Consider the following 23476-nt stretch of genomic DNA (forward strand, 5'->3'; position numbering starts at 1 on the left):
CTCATTTCCTTTTTCAAACTTTCTTCTCGCGAATTTTGAAGATAAGAGAGGCGCACTGCAGCTCCGTGTTTTATACATCATATACCTTATACATATATTATAGGTATACTATAGATATTTATATATATTATACATGCAATTTATATATTACGTATAACAAATGCTATTATGTCAAAGCTTGGAATCGATTCGAACTGTACAGATTGAACTTATTTCAACGTTTTTTTTTTTTTCTCTTTTTCTCTTCTTTCTCTTATTCGACAATTTTAAATCCCGTACTTTTCATCCCCGTAACGTATCTTCGGTCACATATCCTGATATATACAGTACTAGGGGGCAGAAAAAAAAAAAAAAAAAACCAACAACAACAACAAATTAAATAACACCGAAACGATATTTTTCCGAGAGGGAAAACTTGTCCGCACCTCGTATGAGATGAAATGCGCAATTCAAATAAAATGCGCCTTTCCCACATGTATGTAGGTACATATATTGTTTGTCATTTTTTTTTTTCTCTCTACCTTATTATTTATACAACATGCGTCTATATATCTTATCGCGACCTTTACAAGGCTCTGTTACACATTTTGTATTATAACTATGTACAGGGTGAACCAGGACTATCACTCCATAGACAACCAATGCGTTTCTTGTGATAATCTGCAGCCGTAAGTTTTTTAATTTTTTTATAGAAACTTTATCGTTTGCGAGGAATTACAGCCGTTTTCCCGAGCTACAGATGCTATCGGATTGGCCAATTACGAACGGCCGTAACTCGCAATCGACAAGCTTCCTATCCGAAGCGAGAAACGTTTCAGCCACAAATTTTCACGAGTAAGACATTTCTAGCCTGTGGCGCGATAGTTCCCAATCACCCTGTAGGTGTGCGCTTATGTCTCTACGTAATATACTACACATTACTAAACCGACACTACGATTAACACACTATATCCGATTTTCAGGTAATTTCAGCAGGTCAGAATGGAATGTAAGAGTAAGAAAGAAAAAAGGGAGATAAATAAAGATTTAGAAAAGAATGATGATATGAAAAAATGAAACAAAAAGAAAAAAAAAATCTGTTCTCTCACTCACTCACACTCTCTCTCTCTCTCTCTCTCTCTTGCTGCTCTTTCACACAACATACATATTCATATTCATTTTACGCTACATAATATACATATAATTCGCGTACGAACAACGACTGAGGATATTTTCGAGAAGTTTTATAAACAAAAATAATATATATATATATATATATAAAAAAAGAAATGAAAAAAAAAAATAGATAATGAGAAAATAACAATAGGAATGAAAGGAAAGGAGAGAATATGGATGAAATTTCGATGTTTAGAGGGTGTAAACGGGCTCGGAGTGATGGGAGGGAACGCAGTAGCCGCTGTACGTCTTTATTTCTAAAACACCGGAGTACGAGCGTGCCGGCAATGATCCCGGGTCGGTGTGACGTCTCGGACACCGGTGACCCTTCGGACATTGGCACAATGGCGATGCGTTGACTTCCTCGAGCTGAGGACTCCGTCTTTTCCGCACGGTGAAAAGGCGGCAGGGCTCTTTGTGCTGGCAACGTAATCTCTGTATGTAAATAGATTATACGGATTATTTATACGTCGGTGTACCGTGTTCTTATTACACAACGCATTCGTGCGTTTTTCTATCCGGACGTCTCTTCGGGCGAATATTTACAGTCGCGAAATGTATGTTTGAACGTAATTTGAGTTTTAATAATCTCACTGACGATGATTGTTTCTAAAAAAAATAAAAACAAAACACCGTCTAATGAACGAGTAAAATCATTGGCATATTAATGCTCGGGGAGATTGATTTATTTTCAATCAAAAGTACACGATGCGAGATCCGCAAATCCGTTCCCTGTTTCGTTCGGCTTTTTTCACAGCTTTTTTTCTCTCTTTCCGTTTTGTTCTTTGATAAAATTTTGCGAGAAGCGTGAAAAAAAAAAAAATATGCAAAAAATTACTCACGCTTTGCGGAGAGCACGCGAAGGCGTATATGAATCCTGGATTTCCTTCGGGCGAAACGTGCTGCTGCCTCCTCACGAGGTAGGGAACGCTGCCTGGCCGACATCGGCAATGCACACGTTGAACCGTCGCGTTTCCTGGACCTCCACCCGGTGCCAAAGTCCACGTAACGTCCCTGAGCAAGCAAAAATTATGACAATGAGTTTCACTCTTTTTTTCCATTTTCTATTTATTTATTTATTTGAATTTCTTCGATGATTCCCGAAATTTACGGTATGTATACGCAAAGTTTACCTTGGTATACATTTTTTTTTTTTCTTTTTTTTTTACTTCCCCAATTTTTCCAACATACCGATAAAATTCATGTGAAAAAATCGTACAACGACAAATTTCTGTTACGTATCGAAGGTACGATAAAGCAAACAAAGTATTATTTCATTTGAACGTTTAGAGGAGGAAACAATATTGCGGATTATTGAGAGAAGGTAAAGGAAAGAAAAAAAAAAACAGAAACCCTTACTTGAAGTAACGACAAATCGGCAGTCGCTTCACCGGTTCGCAAAGTTTGTACTGTCGCGTTTTGTCGACTATCGTGTGTCCGTCGTCGGCGTGAAGACTGCTGGGACAGGATCTTCCGCCGGGGCACCGACACTGCCTTTCCACCCATGGTGCCCCGTATAAATCCACCTTGCTGCAGACTTCGCTCCTGTCCGAACACTCGGGTAGTTCCTGTTCGCTTTCCTGTATTTGAAAAAAAAAACGATAGGGGAAATTAGTAAGTTGAACGAAAAGAGATAAAACGCAGGGGAAACTCTCGGAGAATCGTGAAAATTTCGGGATTATTTTCTTTATGAAAATAATGCTGAGAACATGTTTCGCACACGAAAGCAAAAGTGTTTGATAATTTTTAAATTTAGTGTAAGGTACACTCGTCGGTGTAAACTGTTGACTAAATTTTCAAAATTCAGTATTACACGATTTACTCCAATATTTATTTCAACTTTCGCACTTTGAAATGATCGGGAACGTGAAATAGTACTTTATGCAACGAGTGACGAAAAGCTGTGAACGATCGGTCTGCGCGCGAGTACGAAAAGCAGGCAAGTCGGATACAACTGCGCAGATCGCACGTGAATCACCATTTCCGAGTTTCGTCACTAATTGCATGTAATATTTTTGATCGCGAATGCATTTTTTCCCTTTTATTTATTTTTTTTTTTTTTTTTTTTTTTCGAGATCAAGTATAAATTTATCAACTAAAAGCAAACGGTCGTATGTGCTGATAGATAGGACCTTTTGATCCTGATGAAAATTGAAAAATGATCTACTGTGGTAATTGCATAAGGGCCTAACGGCCAAAAATTATTATCACTAGTCTTGTAATTCCGATAATTGACGATTTGGACAATCGACGTTCAGAAAATAGACATTCTCATTGCATAACTTTGTTCGTTTCAATTGTTTATGCGTTTCATTAGTCTTTAAATCATGTGCAAAAAAAAAATCGGCTGTTACATCCTTCTGTGTTTATCTTCGAGGATTTTTTTTTTTATAACATATCTGAATTTGTGCAGATTTCGACTTATTTACGTAAAAAGGTCGCATCTACCTGACATTCGAGCTTTTGCCATTGCGCCTTTATATTTGCAAACGCTTGATTTCCACTCAACTATACCTTTCGATCATTTTCAGAGATTTAATGATGATAAAAAGTAAAAAAAAAATAAAACCCCACGCCCTTTTGCCACTAAAATCGCATTTTTGACGCTTACGACCTTATGCCGTTAGGCAAGCGATATGTTTCAAACGTCACAACAGCGCTGCAAATGGCCATTTTAGGCACGTGTTACAGACACCAAAAATCAAATTTTCCACGCATTTATCATAAAAAAAAAAGAAAACTAAATACTGATTTAATTTTAACGCACATTTCATTTTACAAGAAACAAATTTTTACGACGTCTCATATTCTTCGACGAACCATTCCTCACGTTTTAACCCTAGGTTTTGAAAACAAAAAGAACTACGTTAACAGGTATAATCAAATATTCAAATTAAGGATTTAAAAAAAAAAGAAAAAAAAAAAACACCGATCTGCGAATAAATTTGTCAGATTGTCTTTCCATTTTTACCGCCGTCACGCAATGAAGATCTGTTCAAATCATACCGGATCAACGGAATGGATAACATTCTTACATGTTTTTCGATGCGACACAAACTTTGGTTGTGCAAGTGAATCGATTTCGAACTGCATCGATTTTTTTGAAAATCGCCGTACACGTTTCCGTAAGAGGATAGACATCGGTGAAATTTAAAAGATTCGCATCTTTGAACGAATATTTTCCGAAACTTTCAATTATAATCCGTCCGGAACTCTTAAGAGTTTTCAATCTGTTCCAAATTCTATCTCAACAAGTCAAAGTTGCGAATACTTGTCTAAAACAAAATTTTCGCAACGTTACTCGCCCGTTAAACTTGCATTATTTCATAAAAGGTTTAAAAATAGTTGCCAGGAGTTTGATTTTTCATCACAATTGTCCAAGTAATTCGGTTTATCGTATCCAGACCTACCAAACGCTGTTAATATTACTTTTTTCTTTCTTTCTTTTTTTTTTTTTTCTTTTTCTTTCCGTCACATCCGAGGAAAGTTTCATCGAAACCTCTCCTCGAGATCAATCCGATTTTCCCCCGCTTGTTAAACAACGACGACGTTTTATGTCCGGGATCGTCGATGACTGGGACTGCACGGTCAGTTCCGCTTTTCCGTCATATCGGGTGGTTCTGGGAAAGGGTCAAAGGGTGGACACCTATCGCACACCTACGTTTCAGCCGCAATGCCCCCGGCACTGTAACCTGTGACGTCCGTGCGAGGAGCGGGAGGCTGAAGGAAAAAAAGAGAGAGGGAGCAGCGGAGATTGGAGCGGAAGACCTGAAGCGAGGCGGGGAAGGAGGCGGCTCGTCGGAGTGGTCCAGTGAGGTGTTTTTGCTCGGCGTGCCTCCCGGGCGCCCAGCTTCCGGTCCAATAACCACCTCTTTGCCGTAGCCCAACGGCTCCTTGCAGCCTCCTCCGCGTTATAGAACCTCGGTTTATTCTCTGCCCGTACCCTGCGTACCTTTATCTGTCTATCCGTGTATCTATGCGTCTATGTATGTAGGTGCCTCATTATACCGTCTGTGCGCAGGCCATTCCCAGCCAACGTTCGACTGACCAACACTGATATTTAACCGCTGCACGTGTACAGGATGGAGGATGTATTTTTCGACTCGTTTTAACAGCGCCAAAAAGCGCGCACAGCTGCGTGTTTCTTATTGTTGGTCAATTTTCTTAGGCTTTTCTCCGCCTTCTCTTGCATCGCAACTGTTGTTCGATTTGAAATTTTTTTTTTTCGTTTTTTTTTTCTTTCAAGCGAAACTCACCGCCAGAATCAATCGATACTTTTTACGAATGTTGTTGCGAGACGGTAACGCATTTGGTATTTGACGTATTGTTGTATTATATATATCTTTGAAAATGCAAACACATGGAATATACTGGTATTATAAACGAAAATTTAGAATTACGCAGCGATGTCTACGATATGGATAATTTTTTTTTTTTTTTCTTTTTCTTCCGGAAGACTATATTCTTTAGTCAAATTCGGCGAAACAATTTTAAAAACTTTTATCGTTATACCAGCATCGTTTGAATATTAATGTGAACATTGACAATATGGAAAATCCGTTCAAGTCGCTTTGTAGAAGAATATTGAAATCGAACGATCCTACTAAATTTTTAACTATTTCAAAGCGATTTTCGATGAGGCATTGATATCTCTCCTCTTTTTCACGATTCCGATATTTTTTAATCCTTGCCTTTTTCAAAATATCGTGGCTTATGAATATCATGATGTAATAATTTATCGACACGCTATTATCTCGTTCCAATATTAATACAAAGTACCGATGTTGGACCGACTAACCTCCTCGAGTCACAAATTTCACCCAATGTTTTTTTTTTTTTTTTTTCCTTTTCCTTATTTCGTAAACAAAATCTTGCAAACAAAATTATATGGAATAAACGTCAAGATCAAATATAAAAGCAAAACGTTGGTAGATAGATTTGGCACGGAACGCCTTATAGTACGCGCCGATATTAATTGCTTGGTTATTCGAAAAATAAGATGAAACAAGGTTGAAAAAACAAAAAAAAAAAAAAAGGAAAATAAAAGAATCGGCTCACCGCTAACACACGTAACAGCTGCAAGGTACTTATCTACCCACTTATCTACCTATTTATCTGTCCACCTATTCATCTATTCATCTATTCGTCTGTATATCTCCGTATATTCGTCTACCTGCCTACCTGCCTGCCTACCTGACCGTATTACGCATTTAAATCCGGCATATAGCGCGCGTTTAAAGAAACGCGTGTATGTGTCGACAACGCAAAACACGTCGAATGCCGCTTACGAGGCCAACGTGTTGGACCGATCAGATCGAGTAAGGTGTTTCCGCCCTCTCTCATCGTGTAATTCGACCCACGTGCTTCCATCCACGCGGCTTCAATCTTATCGACGTCATAATATCAAACTTGCATTAATTTATCGCTCGCAAGTTTTTCGCAATTTACATAGTTGAGCAATTTCAACAACGGGGGAAACACATTTTACTACAACTTTTGTGCAAATTCTAGTCTCAAACGTCTTTATCGTTGGTTTTTATTTTTTTTTTTTTTTTTTTTCTATTTGTTTTGTTGTGCTTGTTTTTTAGTTAGTCATTTTTAATATTGATCAGTATGCGTCAACTTGGAACATTCCTTATCTTGTCAAATTCAAGCATAAAGGGTAAATTATTAGATTCAACTTGACCGCTGGGTTTAGTACAATTAATTTTTGCAACGATTTTGTTCAGTGTTTGTGTTTTTCTTTTTTTTTTTTTTTTTTTTTTTATTTCTTCTGTTTTCTCTTCGCGCGTTTATTTATCTATTACGTCAATTCAAAATCATCCTCGAATATCAAACTTTTCACGCACTGCTTCATAGAAAACTGATAATAATTCGGTACTCGTACTAAAACTAGATAAATTATTATTCTCCGATTGAGGAAAAAAAAAGTTTCTGCACACTCTTAATCAGATAGCAAACATATTATAAAACAATGTCTTAATTGTTAAAAGTTATAAATGAAACTCCATGATTCATATATCTACTAAGGAGTCAAAGTTCGCCGTTCATTAAACGAAAGAATAGCAAAAAGTTGCGAAAAAAAATATTTCCAAAGAGCATAAACAAATAATTTTTTTTCTTTTTCTCCTGCGTAATCTCGGTAAAAAATAAAAAAAAAAAAGCGGGCTAAACGCGAATCATAGTCTTATTCGCTAAGGTACATTATACAGGTTACTGTAATTAACCCTGCAGTTTTGTTACTTAAACATACAAAAACATTACAATTTTTCTCGCGACCAACTCAAACAGCCACCTGTCCTGTATAATACTGCAAAGTCTTCGCAACGTAAATTATACACGTACCAGCTACTATATCTTGTTTCGCAATCTGGGCAAGTGCACAAGTCACAATCAGCTCCTCGAAGTCGCGGCATGCGGAAGAGGAATTACATAGGAGGAAGAAATAAGAGGGAACAAGAAAAGCGACAGAGAGAGAGAGAGAGAGAGAAAGAACGAACGAATGAATGAAGTGAACTCTGAGAGGGAAATCACGTAACCGGAAACGCTGAAAAAATCGTGTGCGAGGTTAAACGACGGGGTTGGCAAAGGGGGTGCCACCCCGTCTCCTTTTCCTTCCCTCGACGTTTATATCTGTCTATTATAACTTTTACATACGCATACGTGTTGTATTAGATTTTAAGGTGCGTGCGCAAGCGGTTAGCCACACCTGCAACAGCATCAGCATCAACGATAAAGGACAAAAACAAACAAGACGCGGGATATTCGTTTCCGCGTCTGTGTGTGTGTGTATGTGCGTGGGGAGGGGGCTGAAACTTGGCTACCGGATTTACTCGGAAACGTATAAGACGGATGCAGGATGGTGGAGGAGAAGGGAGGCGAAGAGCAGGTAGCCGAAATAACACCCCTCTCGACCCTAAATCTCGCTCCTTTTTATTTCCTGTTTTTTTTTTTCGTTTTTTTTTTTCTTCCTTCATTCCCTCCTTCCTTCTTTCTTTCCTTTTTTTTCCTCCCTTCCCCGTCTCCCGTTTCGTCTTTCGCTTTATACCGTAAAAGGCCACGTGGCGTGTTTTTTTTTCTTTTTTTTTTTTTCTCCTCACCTATTTCGAGATGTATTTTTCTCATTTCTTTTTTCTCCCGTTTCCCTTTCAATCTTATTTTTTAACCAATTTCGTATTATAATAGATACACACATCTGTGCGTGTATTAAGAACGTGTCTTCTTCTTTTTCTTCTTTCCGTGTTCCGGGTGTCAGTGAAATGTTTATAATCGTTTAACGCTGTTTGAGAAATTGATTATTCATCAAAATCGGACGAGGAAAGATACGAAGGGCGGCCGATTTTAAGGGGAAAAAGAGAAAAAGGAACAGGATAAATGAACTGAACACTGATAAGAAAATGATTAAATATTTATATACGTAATGCAAAAGAGATGGGAACAACGGAGAAAAAATTGAAACGATCGATATACCGGCTAATCGATGCTTCTCACCACGCAGCGTGCTTTTGACCCAGTCGAGTTAATCGGCAGAGAATTGAGCGGAAAATCCTCGTTATAACGAGCTGACGCACAATGGTTTTGGAAACGCGTGATACGCTGTTATATGTGAAATCAAATGCATCCTCTTGAACGGCTCAATTGTCCAGAATCGACTATTGCATGCCAATCGATACTATTGAAAAAGCGTGCGATATCCGTCAACCGCGAGATTAATCACGCGTACGAAACATCAACTATATTTATTAAGTAATTTCACACGCTATTCGTATTATTTGTCAAATTACATTTCGTTCTTTCAATTTCAAATTGATATACATTTTTTACGGAAATCTCATCTTATGTTGTGTATCGTTGCGTAAAAAAAAAAAAAAAAACATTTCGTTCATTCGCATCTCATCGTTTATCTGAAATACAATTTTTTATTCATTTTTACGCATCCGATGCATAATAGGGAATAATTTGGTGTGTGAGAACGCTTGTTGATTTCGCATATCATGCGGGATTACACGGTTGAATAATAATGACCTAAACGCTCGCTCTCAAACTCCTAATAACACTAAATACGACGCATCTGCATGTTCGGATACATATGTAGATAGGTAATGGTACAATTTAGAATTACGGACCAGTGGCGTTAACTCAATTACTCCCATTATTCATATATTCGCATATGCGCTACAATTACGTTGGGTATCGTATATAACGTACTTGAAAACCCGTGTGCATGATAATGTGCAATATAATTTGTGCAGCGGTGAGAATTTCGGGAAAATTAATATTGAAGTCATTTTCTTCCAACAATGTATTTTCCATTTAAGAATCGTTATTGGACGTTTAATCTGTACAATCGAGCTAAAAAATTGTGCACAAAAAAGTTTAAAAAATTTTATCAGAATAACGTATCAGCGTAAGTTGCTTTTTTCAAAGAATTGCGTCATTTTTTGCGTATGAATATGTTGGAGTAAGAAAAAAAAAGTTTTAAAAAAATTGCTCAAATAACGAATAAGAAAATTTCTAAACATCTTGTATGTATTAAGTATTTTTCTTTTGGATTAGACAAGGTACAATCCTAGTATAATAAACAGAGAAATAAATGATCAGAATGTAAAGCCACACGACGAAAATCATTTAATGAAAAAAAAAAAGAAGATCTTTATTCAGTTAATCCCAATGAAATAATAAAGTGTACCACATTGAATGGCGAATGAATTTGTAAAAAAAAAAATGAACAACATATCAAACAACATTAATTATAACAGAACTTTCTCGATCAAGATAACTTTGTTCGAAACAAACTCGATTATCAAACACATCTCAGGCAATCTCATCCAATGATTCTGTTTTCAAAGTTTGAGGATGCTGCGTATGCGCACGCATATGTATGCGTGACGTATGTACGCGACGTGTATGTTGGATGCATCGGTATACGAGGCATGTGAATGACTGCGAAAGGAACAGCGGTGATTTCCAGTTGGTAATGGCTCTATTCAGAGCTAATCAATCCGGCGAATGAGGCAATCGCCGACGTCCTGTCTCATGTATACATTCACGTATAACCATATGCGTACGCAGCGATGCCTATACGAGTCTTCAGCTCATGTCAAACGAAGCTCGCCTCCTCTGTCAATCAATTATTAAACGGCTCTACGCGCACGCTTTATAATATTTGACCGATGTGATAACAGTTTACTCACCGTTGCAATTAATACACGCTACATTGGACAGAATCTCACGTGAAATGTTACGCCAGTTTCCGCATGTTGTTTGGTTCGATGTATCATCGATAAAAATTCACAAGCTTTATTAAATTTGTCATTTGCGGGTGAATTTTTTTTTATATATATATATATATATATATATGTAATTATCCTAATTAACGTGATACTCGTGGAAAATTGTGAAATAAATGTATACTACATGTTATCAACCTCGTGGATGAAATCAATACCTGCGAGGAGAAACTTAATGATGATAATAATAATAATAATTCGGCTTTTCGTCAAAGTAACGCAAATTTGATATTATTTTTCCACCTGCAAAAAGTTTACGGACAATGTGAAATTATAATCATCATTATAAATTTTAATGAAATGTCTATTGAATTAATAAACAAATAAGCGAATGGTTTGATTTTCAAACAGACAAAATCTGGCTGCGGAATGTAAAAACGAATTGAAAGACGTACACTGGGTATTATATCTGCGTGGGTACTGCACATATTATTATAATGCTCGGTACGTATTCATGCATAGAAAAGAGCTGCGCAAGGTAAACCTCTCTTACTCTTTTTCTCTCCCTCTCCCTTTCTGTTTCTCTCTTTCTCGCGCTTGTATGAGAGAACCGTATACCACAGAATTCTTACAACAGCACTTTGTTTGATATTTTTCTTTTTTTTTTCTTTTCTTTTATTTTACCATTGAGTACAAAATCAATGTTCAACTCAACTGCAATACATACATTTATTTTTTACCGCGTTACATGAAAAATTCGAAATACTTTCACGACTGTAATACTGCAGACAATTTGGCACATGTGTGGCTATTTTTCTTAGAACGATGTAAGAAGATTTTTCAATCAATATTAAAAGGCAACCATTCTATTTCACGGTGATCACTTTCTATTTCAAAGATGTAAACTTGATGAAGCGAAAAAAGTATTAAATTAAACCACAATATTTGACAAAAGAGGTAATTATTTACAAGTTATGATCGAATACACGTACACGGAGAAAAATTTTTACGTCAGGTTACCGCTCAGTCCTCAACTATTCTCATTTTTTACCACAATCGAAAAATATAGTTCTAGGTAGAAAATGAAAATTAGTTTTCTAGCTGTTACCGGAAAGTCTAGTATCCGTTACTATTCTTTCTCATTACGATCACTGTTACTATATTTTCTTGTAACTGTGGCGAAGATTTAATGCTTGTGCAACGATAAATTGACGTTAAAGCCTTATTTAACTAAAAGAGTAGAGTAAACCTCACGAACTGAATTTGCGTTGCAATTACCAAAAAAGGATCGACAATAGCTCAAAATGGTTGCGCGTACCTCGTTTTTCGTAATTCCAACAATATTCAAACAGTTTTTTCAACGATACCTGTTTTACTGAATTTCTCTAGCTAATGTAACAAATGAAATTTTTCTCAATGTACCTACATTCACTCTAAACAATTTTGTTTGAACTCAAATTTTCTCTGAATTACTCGACAAGATTGACATCGATAAATCGTACAAACGATATTTATTTCATCTATCATCAAGATAGGGCGTAATTTTTCACCCATCTGAAGAGAAAGACTGTAAAAAGAAAATCAGAAAAGTATTTTCAATCAAAGACGGAAAGTAAAAAAAAAAAAAATAAATAAAAAAAAATTAAAAAATCACCGTTCTCGGGTGCGCCGCGCGCGCGAGATTCTAAACAGCCCACGCAACGACGTACGCGGCGTATAAACGCATGACCGACTATCTCCGTGTGCGTAACAGCAAGTATACGTTCACAAGGACTAGGCTTTGATCGGCGGCAAGAGCCGAAGGAACGCGGCCGTTCGGTAGCTGCGGCGTGGAAGCGGGAACGACGTTGTTCGGTGTTTACGGATTGACCCAGATTTCGTCTCATGAATGACTTTTACGATAGAATAAGGCGGCTGCGCAGGCAGGCAGCAGCCCGGTGAATGAATGCCCGAGGATCGGGGATGCGGCGAAGACTGGGAAGAGGGATGAGACGTGGGGTAGGAGGAGGAGGACGAGGGGCATGCCGAATGGGGTCGTTTTCCCGCGGTACGCCTCTCTAACCTGCACTGTGCGGAGGCAGGGGTTGAAACTAAAAGGGAATAATGGGGGACCGGAAGTGGCCTCCATGAGCCATCCGGAAGTTCCCACGCGTCTCCCGGTTCCCCGACTCTTCTCTCCTCCTGTTCTTCCTCCTCCTTCTCCTCTTCTTCTTCTTCTTCTTCTTCTTCTTCTTCTTCTTCTTCTTCTTTTTCTTTTTCTCTCGACCGCAGCCAAACCGAGAAGAACATGACACCTGGCAGTCGTGCGTATGTCTCGTGTCTCCCTCTTTCTCTCTCGCTCTCTCTTTGTATAAACGTGCAGGCGTAATGCTTCTGTGTTCGTTGCGCAGTTCGCCCCTCCTGCACACTTCGTTCGTTCATCCCAACAGATGACTGACAGAGGAGGGTTGACGGCTTTGCGTCTTGTCTCTTTACTAAGGATGTCCACCTCCTCTTTATCCCTACTCGACGACCTCATTTTTCCAACGCGGTATAATTCCGGGTCTCGGACTGTCTATTTTTCCTTTCAATTGTTTTTTTTTTCTTTTTTTTTTTTTGTACATTTTACCTACGATTAATTGGACGGTTTGAATGATAGTTTGAGAAATTTTGTCTTCTTGTTACCGATCAAATTGACGTTTTTATTGAACGATTCTCCAATTAATCGGTTCTTAAATACCGACCTTTCGATTCGTCGTTTTAACGATCAATCGGTATGACTAGAAAAATAATCAGTATTTTGAAAAAAATCGGTGCTTCAGTTGAACAATATTTCTAGTCAATAAATTAACCGTCACTTAAGAATAGTAAGCATTTTCACTTATATGTTAATCGGTATTCACGACCAATCTGTCTTAAGATGAATCCCTTAATCGGTATGGTCATTAAAAAATCGGCATTCTCAATTAATGAATATTTCTAGTCACTAAAATATTTAGTTACGCTAATCGGTATCTTTCTCGAATCAGTAATCAGTAATTTCCATCAATAGTTTAAGCGACGAAAAGAAATTGGACGAAGCGGCTAACCAATGAAAATAAAAGTGCCGAATGAAGTCCAGGGATCGCTGTTATTTTGACCGGTTCTTCTTTTTTTCGAGAGCGGTCCGAGCGCTTAGCGAAAACTGTTGACGAAATGTCGCCCCGCTTACGGTAGGTATCTCATATTGAAAATCTTTTCAAATCACTAGATGGAGATTATAAATAACCTGACACCGAACGATCGGTCAGTTTGTTTTTATTTTATTTATTTATTTTTTTTTTACTTTTATTAAAAAAACTTAGCCAATTCACGCGGGAGAAATTCATACCGACTGATAATTGAACGCAATTATTTCGGCGTACGCGAAGTCTATCGGAATCGATTTGAAGAAGAATCCAAATAATACAAAGAAGAAACGTGTTCGTAAAAACTTATAAACCGACGCGACGATCATGGAATCGTAAAACTGCACCCATGCGACATCGCCGCGATGATGCTTCATTGCACACAAAGAAAAATGACACGCATCATCGCTCGCTGATCGGTTGAAACTGCGCACGTATGTAAAAGTGTGCGTGTGTGCGTGTGTGTAGAAAAAACGGACGTGATCGCAACACCAAGACTCGCTGGCCTTATGAATGAAATGCCGAGACCTGGACCGTACGTCCGAACGACGTCAACTCCGCAACAGGTTCCACCGTCTCGTGGGCGCCACTCGAGTTGCCTGCACAGCCACTCGGTGTGTTATTTTCATTTTATTCCTCCGTCAAACTATCTCCTTTTTTCTTCCACTCATTTTTCTCTTTTTCTACCTTTTATCCCCATTTTATACACGACCATACGTCGAGCGTCCCTTCGGCCTCGATCATTCCAGTCCATCACGCGCGCTTTGCACCACGTGCATGAAGATTATACCTACTCTATAACGCGCACACGACTGCACGCGTCTATCCGTTTTTCGATTTCAATTCCGTCACCGTTTCACAGCTCTGTCAACCCTTTTTCCATCCCAATGCGTGCTCATTGTCAGTCTGCACGGGGTCCGGCCGTGTGCCACAACTATTGTGTATGGAAATTATACTCATAATCTGTAACATCGATCGTGATAAATGCCTGCCCGTTCTCCGTGCGTGGAATCGATCTAAGATTACTCCAATTACAAGAATTGTACCGATTACGCCAAACGACAATTCGCAGAAAATCTGTTTACAGTATTATTTTGCCTTTTTCATCTGATGTGAAACGGTTCCACGAAGTTCGAAACTATCATCAATCGCGATGATTCTGTTTGTCAACTTTGTTGGCGGGATTAAAGTACAAGCTTTTATGTAACATGGTACAATATAGCAGCCGAGAACGTGTTATATTGTGGAATGAGATCTGCTTCGTGTCTGACGATAAGTGAAATAAATAGTCTATTGAAAATCGTTTGCACCTTAATCAGACGGATGGTAAAGAAATGGTCTCTCAGCACCTGCCAAACATCACAACGATTCAGTTTCAATGGCTGTAAAAGTTGTCTCCCGGGTTCTTTAGCTGCGGGGCAAACACTCGGGACCTTGCCCAGGTCGTAAGACTAAAACCCAACGAAGAGATAGTTTCACGCGAGTTACACATTCGTCATTAGCGATTAGCTCAACAGCTTGTGTTCGCGTATGTATAACTACACACGCGTGCAGAACGCATTAGACTCACTTCCGTGAGGTCGAGCGTTACGCAACTGAAGGTATATTATATCAATGGGTAAACATAAACGATATTACAGTCGCATAGTAGGTATTACGGGCTAATACGTGTGTGACTTGTACCACGGACAAGTATTAGTGTATACAAAGTTCGTATCTGGTTTCAACTTCCTGTTGACTGAATCACTGCCCAAGTGTCTCTCTCGTCGCAAGATAGGTACGGTGTGGTATGGTATGGTACATAGGTACGTACAGCATTTACTTGGGTAGTAGGTATATATACGGTCCACCGTCAGGAGGAAGAACTCCTTGGACTGACGGTTAAAGAGTTTGCTTTCAGATAAGCTCGCTGATGTTTGACTTTGAACACTGTGTAAATATACCTGCAGACTTCTGGGTGCACAGGAGGGTAGGTTATAGGGTACCTATGTAACCGTACACATGTGCGCATACCTCAGGCTGCCACTCTACGCCATTTCATTTCCCTCGATTTTTTACTCTTCCACCAAGTTCGTGTCAACACTTTTTCTGGAAAATATTAAGGACCCTCACCGATGATCTCATCATGTATGCGACACTTACATTGCAATTAACAAATGACGCGATATTTCCCGGTAAAATTATTAGTCTCTGTTATACTAGTTTGCGAGATGGTCTCATTACAGTTTTGTTTCGTCGCCTGACAAACTGTCGTTAACTGTCCCATGAACTGTTGATGTGCTTAATAGATTGGCGGAGAGTTTCACAGTTTCAGCAAGACCGACTTCAGCCACCCGACTAAAGTCTATTTCCAACGTTACCTACTCACCCCAATTTGATACAGGACCCTGGGCTGATCTTGGTGAGGATGCCGATGCCTCTTTCCGTCTATGAGGTCAATCTCGATCGCAGTGTCCCGGAACTCTTGGACTTCGGCCAAGTACCTGCTCTCGTCGAGGGACAGATATTCGTTCAAGAATTCTTCCCCGGTCGTCTCGTTCATTTGTACACCGAGCAGACTGCTATTCGTCAATCCAACTATCAGCGCGGTGGCTACGATCGAGTGAATTCTGATGCCATAGGATGCCATCGCGAAATTTAACGACATGCTCGCCAATGAACCAGGAACAACGGTGTCGCGCTTCTGTTTACGCTCTCAGTGAAATTTTTGTAGTACACTCGGAACTACGGCTACGATACCGACGATTAAACGCGTCTCACGTACACTGCAGGGGGTGCCGACTGATGATCCCATTCATTATTATTAATTAACAACACACGTGCGTCAGTTGGCAATGCGCATGCCTGTCACTCCTTTCTACGTATGTGATGATATGTCCGTGTATCACATAACACCCAGAGTCTGGAAAACAAGCGCCGAGGGAGCCGCGGGATACGCCCTCGTTGTTAAACGATCACGATCGAGAAATGAAGCGCGCCCTCGTTATCCTCGACAAGAAAAAGATGATGGGTACTTTTCCAGATTTATCTCAAACGGTTCTTATCGTTCTTACAAAACGAATACACTCTACGAAACGAATATCGGCGAATTTGTAAGAATCTCCGTTACCGGTTCAATGGTTCATGACAGTTTGACGAATTGAAAATTCACCGCGTTTTCTTCGGTTCCAGATTTGTTCGGAACTGTATGAACACACTGTACATGTATTACGACAAGTTATACGTTCTACCGTTCAACATACGCTCAATGCGCCGATTGTGCAACAGTGCCAAAGTACAGAGTCGAGATTGATCGACATTGGTATCGGACTCGTCTATGCTCTCAATGTCTTCGACTACATCCAAAACCGTGTTTCTTTCTTTATCGCACTGTATTTAAGCACTTTCACAGGTTCTCCTTGACAGGTGACAAGTCCTGGGTTATATTCACAGCTTGCCAAGCGTGTGATGTTGTTGCGGGAACTTTGTGCTCGGCTCGTACCGTTCGGAGTCGGCATGCGAGACCTGTGGATTCTCGAGTACTACGCGATCGCAAGAATAAGGAATTACTACTCGTGGGTGAGCGCGCGAGCGGCAGAAGAGAGTGTCGGGAGAGGAATGGCGCCCACTGGGCCCGCGAAGGTATGCTTTAGGTATGCCGTCGTGAACTGGACTCTTAGGCTGGAGGCAAGAGGCGAAGCATGAATGGGTGCCCCCCTCCTCGACCTCCTCGACCTCCTCCCTACCTTCTCCTCGTCGTCTTTCTGTCCTCCTCTCTCTTTCTCTCTATTCCTCTCCATAGATCTCTCTAGATCTCTCCGAGGCTGCTCAACCGCCATACCGTGCACCCCTGTCATCCCTCTGTACGTCTGTACATCCGAGCTACCCCCTCGACGTAATCCAGTGTCGCGGATCCGCCGGAACTCGGTTGGTGGACATTCGTTCTTCGCTCTCGCCGATTTGCATCATGCTCCGTCGAATTTCAGGCCTAACTTCACTCCAAGAACGTCAATGAATTCAGAATCTCGTGCCGGTCACAGTTCCCAATGGTCAAAAGTCTGACGGACCGTTACACCGGATGGTCATATTTCGAACGGTTGCAATTCCGAAACGTTGAAACTTCTAACGTTACCAAGTGTCACATTTAAACACACGGCATGTGCGTTAAACGCTTTACGATACATGTGAAGGCTGGTGACTGAGGTTTGAGTTTTGACAATTTGGAAGTTAAAACGTTCAGAGTTTCGATTTTTCGGAACCTTGACACGCACCTTTGGAATCGTTCTCAGTCATTGGTACTCTCCGAATGAGTTAGACTAATATTTGATCATTTTCAACGTACACTGTAAAACACGGTGATGTGAAACTTGATAAAAATTAGCCGGCGTGAACGACTGTACGGTAGAACCTCGTTTATTCGAGGTAATATGGGAAGAACGTGCCTCGGATAATACGGAAAATATACGTAACTCAAGCCATCACGATATTCTCTCGTTGATTTCGGAAACAGAACTGTCGCGTTTATAGCTCGCAATGTAAAAAATAGCAACAAACCTTCACAAGTTTACGCCTGTTCAAACAAAGTAGCGATACAAGACTATTCGATACACGGGCATAGCCGATTATCCCGTTTCATCCGAGCTCGGATGATGCGGAACCTTGGTCAACCGAAGGTCGGATAAGTGAGGATCTACTGTAGAACAATTTTTGCGGTGTATACAGGAATTCAATATCAGATGGTGTTCGGTTGAGAACAAATTATAGTCTAAAGAAGTTCGCACAGCATTACTCTTCCAATGTATAAGCTTGGAATTATCATCATGAAATTTTGTGGAATTTGTCAGGATAGTTTCGTAATAACTTATTTAGTGGGCTTGAAAAACGGGTGTACCTGAAATTTTGATATACCAAGATCGATCGGAAGCTCTAAATCCTAAGATCTTGTAGAGTAAACGAAAGTTGGTTAACCAACAAAAAACGCTATAAATGGTAAACTTGGGATCAAATATTCCACTGATGTATATATTCGTTTATATTATCAGAACTCGGAATAAATAAAAACTTGAATCCACGATCAAGCTTGATCGATGAAAATTTCGAATTAGTAAAAATGTTTGGTTAAAAATTGAAAAGTGCGTGTCTATACATTTTTACACCACGTAAATCACGACAGTTCCACTTTTCAAACTCAAAACTGTTCCACGTTTGTTGATGCAAAATAACACCGGAAAACGTGTTGTTCTGCTCGAACTTTCACCTTGGCATAAATATACATGTACATCATCGACGATCTTATCCTTCTCTGTTGATTTTCAATACCAAACAATGTCAAATTCGGCACCGAGCAGCTGATTGCGCGGAAGATAAGCCGAAGTTGGCATATTTAAGGTATTTACTCTGCCTATCCAGAATTTCAAACGAAGAAAAACATTCCAACGAAAGGCGGCATTGTGAAACTTAATTATATCATTGTTTCTAAAAAATCGAATAATTCATATGAATCATATAAAAAAATTGATCCCGGAACGTTACATACGCAATGCGCATTGAAAATGATGAAATTTGGAAAACTCGCTACAGCGTCTAATTTGAACTTATTCACGAATCTAGACCGAGAATACGTAGCAGCATGAGTTTCATCGTCATATGGTGAGAGCGATTCGTCGCGATCAGGCGCTCTTGCTGATTGGTCCAGTTGCAAGAGAGACCTTGCAAATTCCGCCCGCGGGCTCCAGCGTTCCCTTAGCTCCTTGATCTAGGTATATCGATTGCAAAAACTGATCTTTACGTAGGCTGTTTCTTTTGCGGATTTGCCGCTCGTGCCTGCAGTGCAAGCACACTCAATACGCCGCGTGTAGGTTTGACATACCTTGCTTATTACAGGGATTTATATTGAGACTGAATTCTGGCTTTGCAACTTAATTCTAAGACTCACTAGAAAAACTAAAATTCATACATCAGCGTGAATATAATGACTGAAATTTCATCAATTCTGGGGAAAAAAATGTTGCGCGTGAGGTAAATGTTGTAAAGAAATACAACCAGCAACGCCGTTCCGAATTTGCGTTCAGTGTACACGCGAATAGTGAATATTTCGAAACTTCCGATGACTACTCGACAAAGCCAACGATGATGTTGAGAATAATACACACGAATATCTCTGGAATCCGGAAACGTCTGAAGTCGTTGACACGTTTCAGAATTCAAGCCTTATAATTCTTGCTGGTTTAGTAAGTATATAATCAAAAATAAAACTTGAATTTCGTCTTTGAATAAATTTTTGCTAATATCGGGGAATTTCAAATTCCACTTATAATGGTTACCCTTACATGCTGCAGTGAAAAATTGCTTTCAAAATTAATTAAACTTGCGGTGTTTCAAACAAGTCCGTATAACAACATCGCGCATGGTTAAACGAGTCTACAAAAAATCAATTTTTCAAAAGATATACATCAGTGTCAAGTCTTCTATTATATACTCGTGTCACATCTTCTATTATATACTCGCTGCCCAGCATCAGCATCAGCAGAGCTATGTCAGTTCTGAAAACTCGTTAGCCGGTGCAATTAGCCGAGAAGATGTTGTCGCCTGTGGAAACATCGCGTGGTACTCTCAGCCTGTAGTGGGAGAGACTATGGTGTTTGCGGTATGTTTTCAAATGTGGTTTCGCGGTGATCGCACAGGGAGAGAACGAGAGAGAGCGAGAGAGAGCGAGAGAGAGAGAGCGAGGGGGGGGGGGAGGAGAGAGGATATCGCGTGGGTTTCAACCGCACACGGTATAAGTTGCGCGGCCTTCTCCTGACTTCAACTGGTCACCGACCAGCTTGTTCTTATTTGAATTTTTCTCTTTATGGCGTGGCTTGTCTGGAGAGTAAGAGAAAAAAAAAAAAAAAGAAGCTTTGCCAGAAGCGTCTATGGGGGAATTTGGATGTGAAGAAGAGTAGAGGATTTCAAAATTTTTATTCTCATGATCTATGGGACAGTGATGTGAAAAAAATCATGGGAAGAAACACGTGATAAATTCAAAATTAAACAAATCTCAACAAAGCCATCTGACTGTAAATATCTTCTTAATACAGGAAATCCATATTACTGGTCCGATTTCATTGGATGATGAACTCATTTTTTCTTTAGAAATGAATTCACCACAAAACCAACTGAATTCAATTTTGGACAACAATAACGTAGTTCTTACCGAATACTTACGTGTTTTTATTTCGATACGTTTTCGATCTGACTGTACGTCCCATACATTCTTAATATAAAATCGAGTATGCCGGATGTAGTGAGTTTCAAGTTTGGCTTGTGAAATGACATGAAGTTTTACGAAATCCCTATTGAAATATCTCATGGTGTACATTGAAATATTACGAAATCTCTTATTATTAAGATCTCCCGAAGCAGCGTGCGAAGGGCCTTCTAAATTCTTGTGAAATTTCTCGAAGTTGTACAAAGTTCCGTGAAATCTTATCAAACATTCCCTAACATTCTTTGAATCCTCTAAAATTCCGTGAAACCTTGATTGAAATCTCCGAGCTATTCGGAAAGTTTCACGTGGAAACCCCATAATGCTCCCATAATATATAAAATCCACGTGAAGTCTTTCAAGTCTTGCGGTGCAATAAAGTCCAACATACATTGACGTATAAGTATATCACGAAGTGCCGTGTAAAGTTTTTTTGTAAATCCGTCAAGATCTTTAAAACATTTCGAAACCAAATTTCAAATAGTCCGAGCAGAGTCCCGAAAAATCTCTATAAAATATATTATGCACCGGTGTCGATCGGACCCCATGATAAAACCGTTTCTATATTCGTTTAGAAACTTTAACCCAGTAGACTGGCAAATGGTATTCGATAAATTCAGGCAATCTATAAGCGAATAAAGTATCCGCAGAGTTGAAAATCTTGAGAAAATGTGAAAATTGAGAACGAAAAATTGCATCCGCTGCTAATCGAAGCGATCGGAGCCCGCTCGCTCACCCGTACTTTCCGCATCCTATAATAATTCATTTGAGCGAACGGCGAACGCGTTTCCAGCTGTAATAACCGGCGGCGGATGATGGCGGGGGCGAACCGCGTGCCGGAGAGAAGGCGGTGAATGGAGTAGAGTCTCCATCAATGAACCAGGGGCTGTCAACCGAGTGCTCACCGCTTTCGATGAGGTACGAACTGACACCTTTTCCCCCTCGGGTCGCCCCCGCCTTTTGATCGTGTAGTTAGCGACCTGGTCCTCGTCCTCGCCTTCCGCTCGCGGTACAGAAATACGCTTCGCATCTGCACGAAACTGCAGTCTGTACACTGAGGAAAATTTCATTTGTTACGGTAACCAGAAAAATTCAGTAAAACAGGTATCGTTGAAAAAACTGTTTGAATATCGTTGGAATTACGAAAAACGAGGTACGCACAACCATTTTGCGATATTGTCGATTCTTTTTTGGTAATTGCGACGCGAAATCAGTTTCTGAGGTTTACTCTACTTTCTTAGCTAAACAAGGCTTTAACGTCAATTTATCGTTGCACGAGCGTTAAATTTTCGCAACAGTTGCAAGAAAATATAGCAACAGTGATCGTAATGAGAAAGAATAGCAACGGATACTAGACTTTCCGGTAACGGCTAGAAAACTAATTTTCATTTTGTACCTGGAACTATATTTTTCTATTGTGGTAAAAAATGAAAATAGTTAAGGACTGAGCGGTAACCGGAACTAAAAATTTCTCTCAGTGTGACAACTTAATTTTGATTAATGATAAAAATCACCGAATTGGTTATGATCGTTCGGATCATTCTTTTTACGATTGAACGAATGGTCAATGAAATATATTCTGGAAAAAAATAGATATTTTTTCAAATCAAGTACCAAAGGCAATCGCATTTATAATGTCTGAAGAAGTGGCTTGTAGTTTACGTAAATTGGGTTCAGAATGTTGTTCCGATAACTATTTTGGTTGCTAAATAAAGTTACACTCATCTGACTCAATATGAAAAATTATACCTACTCAACATTTATTCTGTCACGTGTGACGATCCGTTTTAAAATACATTAAAGCAAAACAGAAAGATCGAATTGAAATCAAACAAGAATATGACAGGTTTCCTAAAAATTTTCAAACTACATTTGTCTGAATTCATGTATACATATTATTCGAAATTATTTTCCCTTACGCCTGCATGATTAATCGTTGATTTCGACTTCCCACATGATTAGAATACACTCGCAAATTCCCTCGAAAATTTTAATCCTTCCATTCTTTACAAGTCACGTGAACATTTCTATTCAACGTTACTCAATCGTGTTTCATTTAACGTTTTTTGTTCATCCGAATTACTTTATACCGAGAGGAAACGGTGAAATCTGTGATTTTCACGCGAGCTGGCCACCTAAAGAATTTATTCAGTTTGATGGACTTTTTTTTAGATTAAGCAGATCTCTAATAGCGGACGTAATGATTTGGAAAGCTTGTCAAACTCTTATTGTTAACCGACCGCTGACTACTACGAGTAATCGTAAAAATGTAATTTCAATCCACCTTCCGAGTCAAGTTGGCTCCACTGTCTTGCAGACGGAAATATTGCCGCGATACAATCACACCGACCAATGGAATTCAATCGCATATTTCGCGCATGCGCAGTCGGTCACTCAGTCCTCCAAATTTCACTATTTTCACTCTAGTAAAAAAAAAACGAAAAAACATACCGTGGCCAACCGTATCAAGAAAGTTAAAAATTCATCATCAAAAACATCGATAGCCCAAATTTGCACGTTACCGAGTAGGGAAGATAAGTAAAAAACAAAAAAAAAAAAAATAGTCTCCCGCTTGTTCCAATCATGCTGACTCTTGGAAATATTGAGAAAAAAAAAATGAAAAAAAAAAATAAATAAATAAATAAACAAAAGAAACAAAAATTTGTAATACACACAAGATTAAATTCTCGTTTTCCCATCGCCCACATCGGTATACAACT

General features: G+C 39.3%; 2 protein-coding genes across 2 annotated transcripts in view; one reads left to right on the forward strand and one right to left on the reverse strand.

Moving 5' to 3' along the window:
- Nucleotides 1-23476, forward strand: part of LOC107224537 (elongation factor-like GTPase 1) — a 105244-nt gene that overhangs the window by 69860 nt on the left and 11908 nt on the right. The gene's annotated exons all lie outside the window — the stretch shown is intronic.
- LOC107226552 (protein giant-lens) lies at nt 183-17173 on the reverse strand. Its single transcript, XM_015667402.2, has 4 exons — nt 15900-17173; nt 2515-2735; nt 1998-2169; nt 183-1590 (listed from the first exon to the last, which is right to left on the reverse strand). The coding sequence occupies exons 1-4, from the start codon at nt 16176-16178 to the stop codon at nt 1348-1350; spliced, it is 915 nt and encodes a 304-aa protein (XP_015522888.1). The 5' UTR covers nt 16179-17173; the 3' UTR covers nt 183-1347.

The sequence above is a fragment of the Neodiprion lecontei genome, chromosome 4 (genome assembly GCF_021901455.1).
Source record: "Neodiprion lecontei isolate iyNeoLeco1 chromosome 4, iyNeoLeco1.1, whole genome shotgun sequence".
Lineage (NCBI taxonomy): Eukaryota > Metazoa > Arthropoda > Insecta > Hymenoptera > Diprionidae > Neodiprion > Neodiprion lecontei.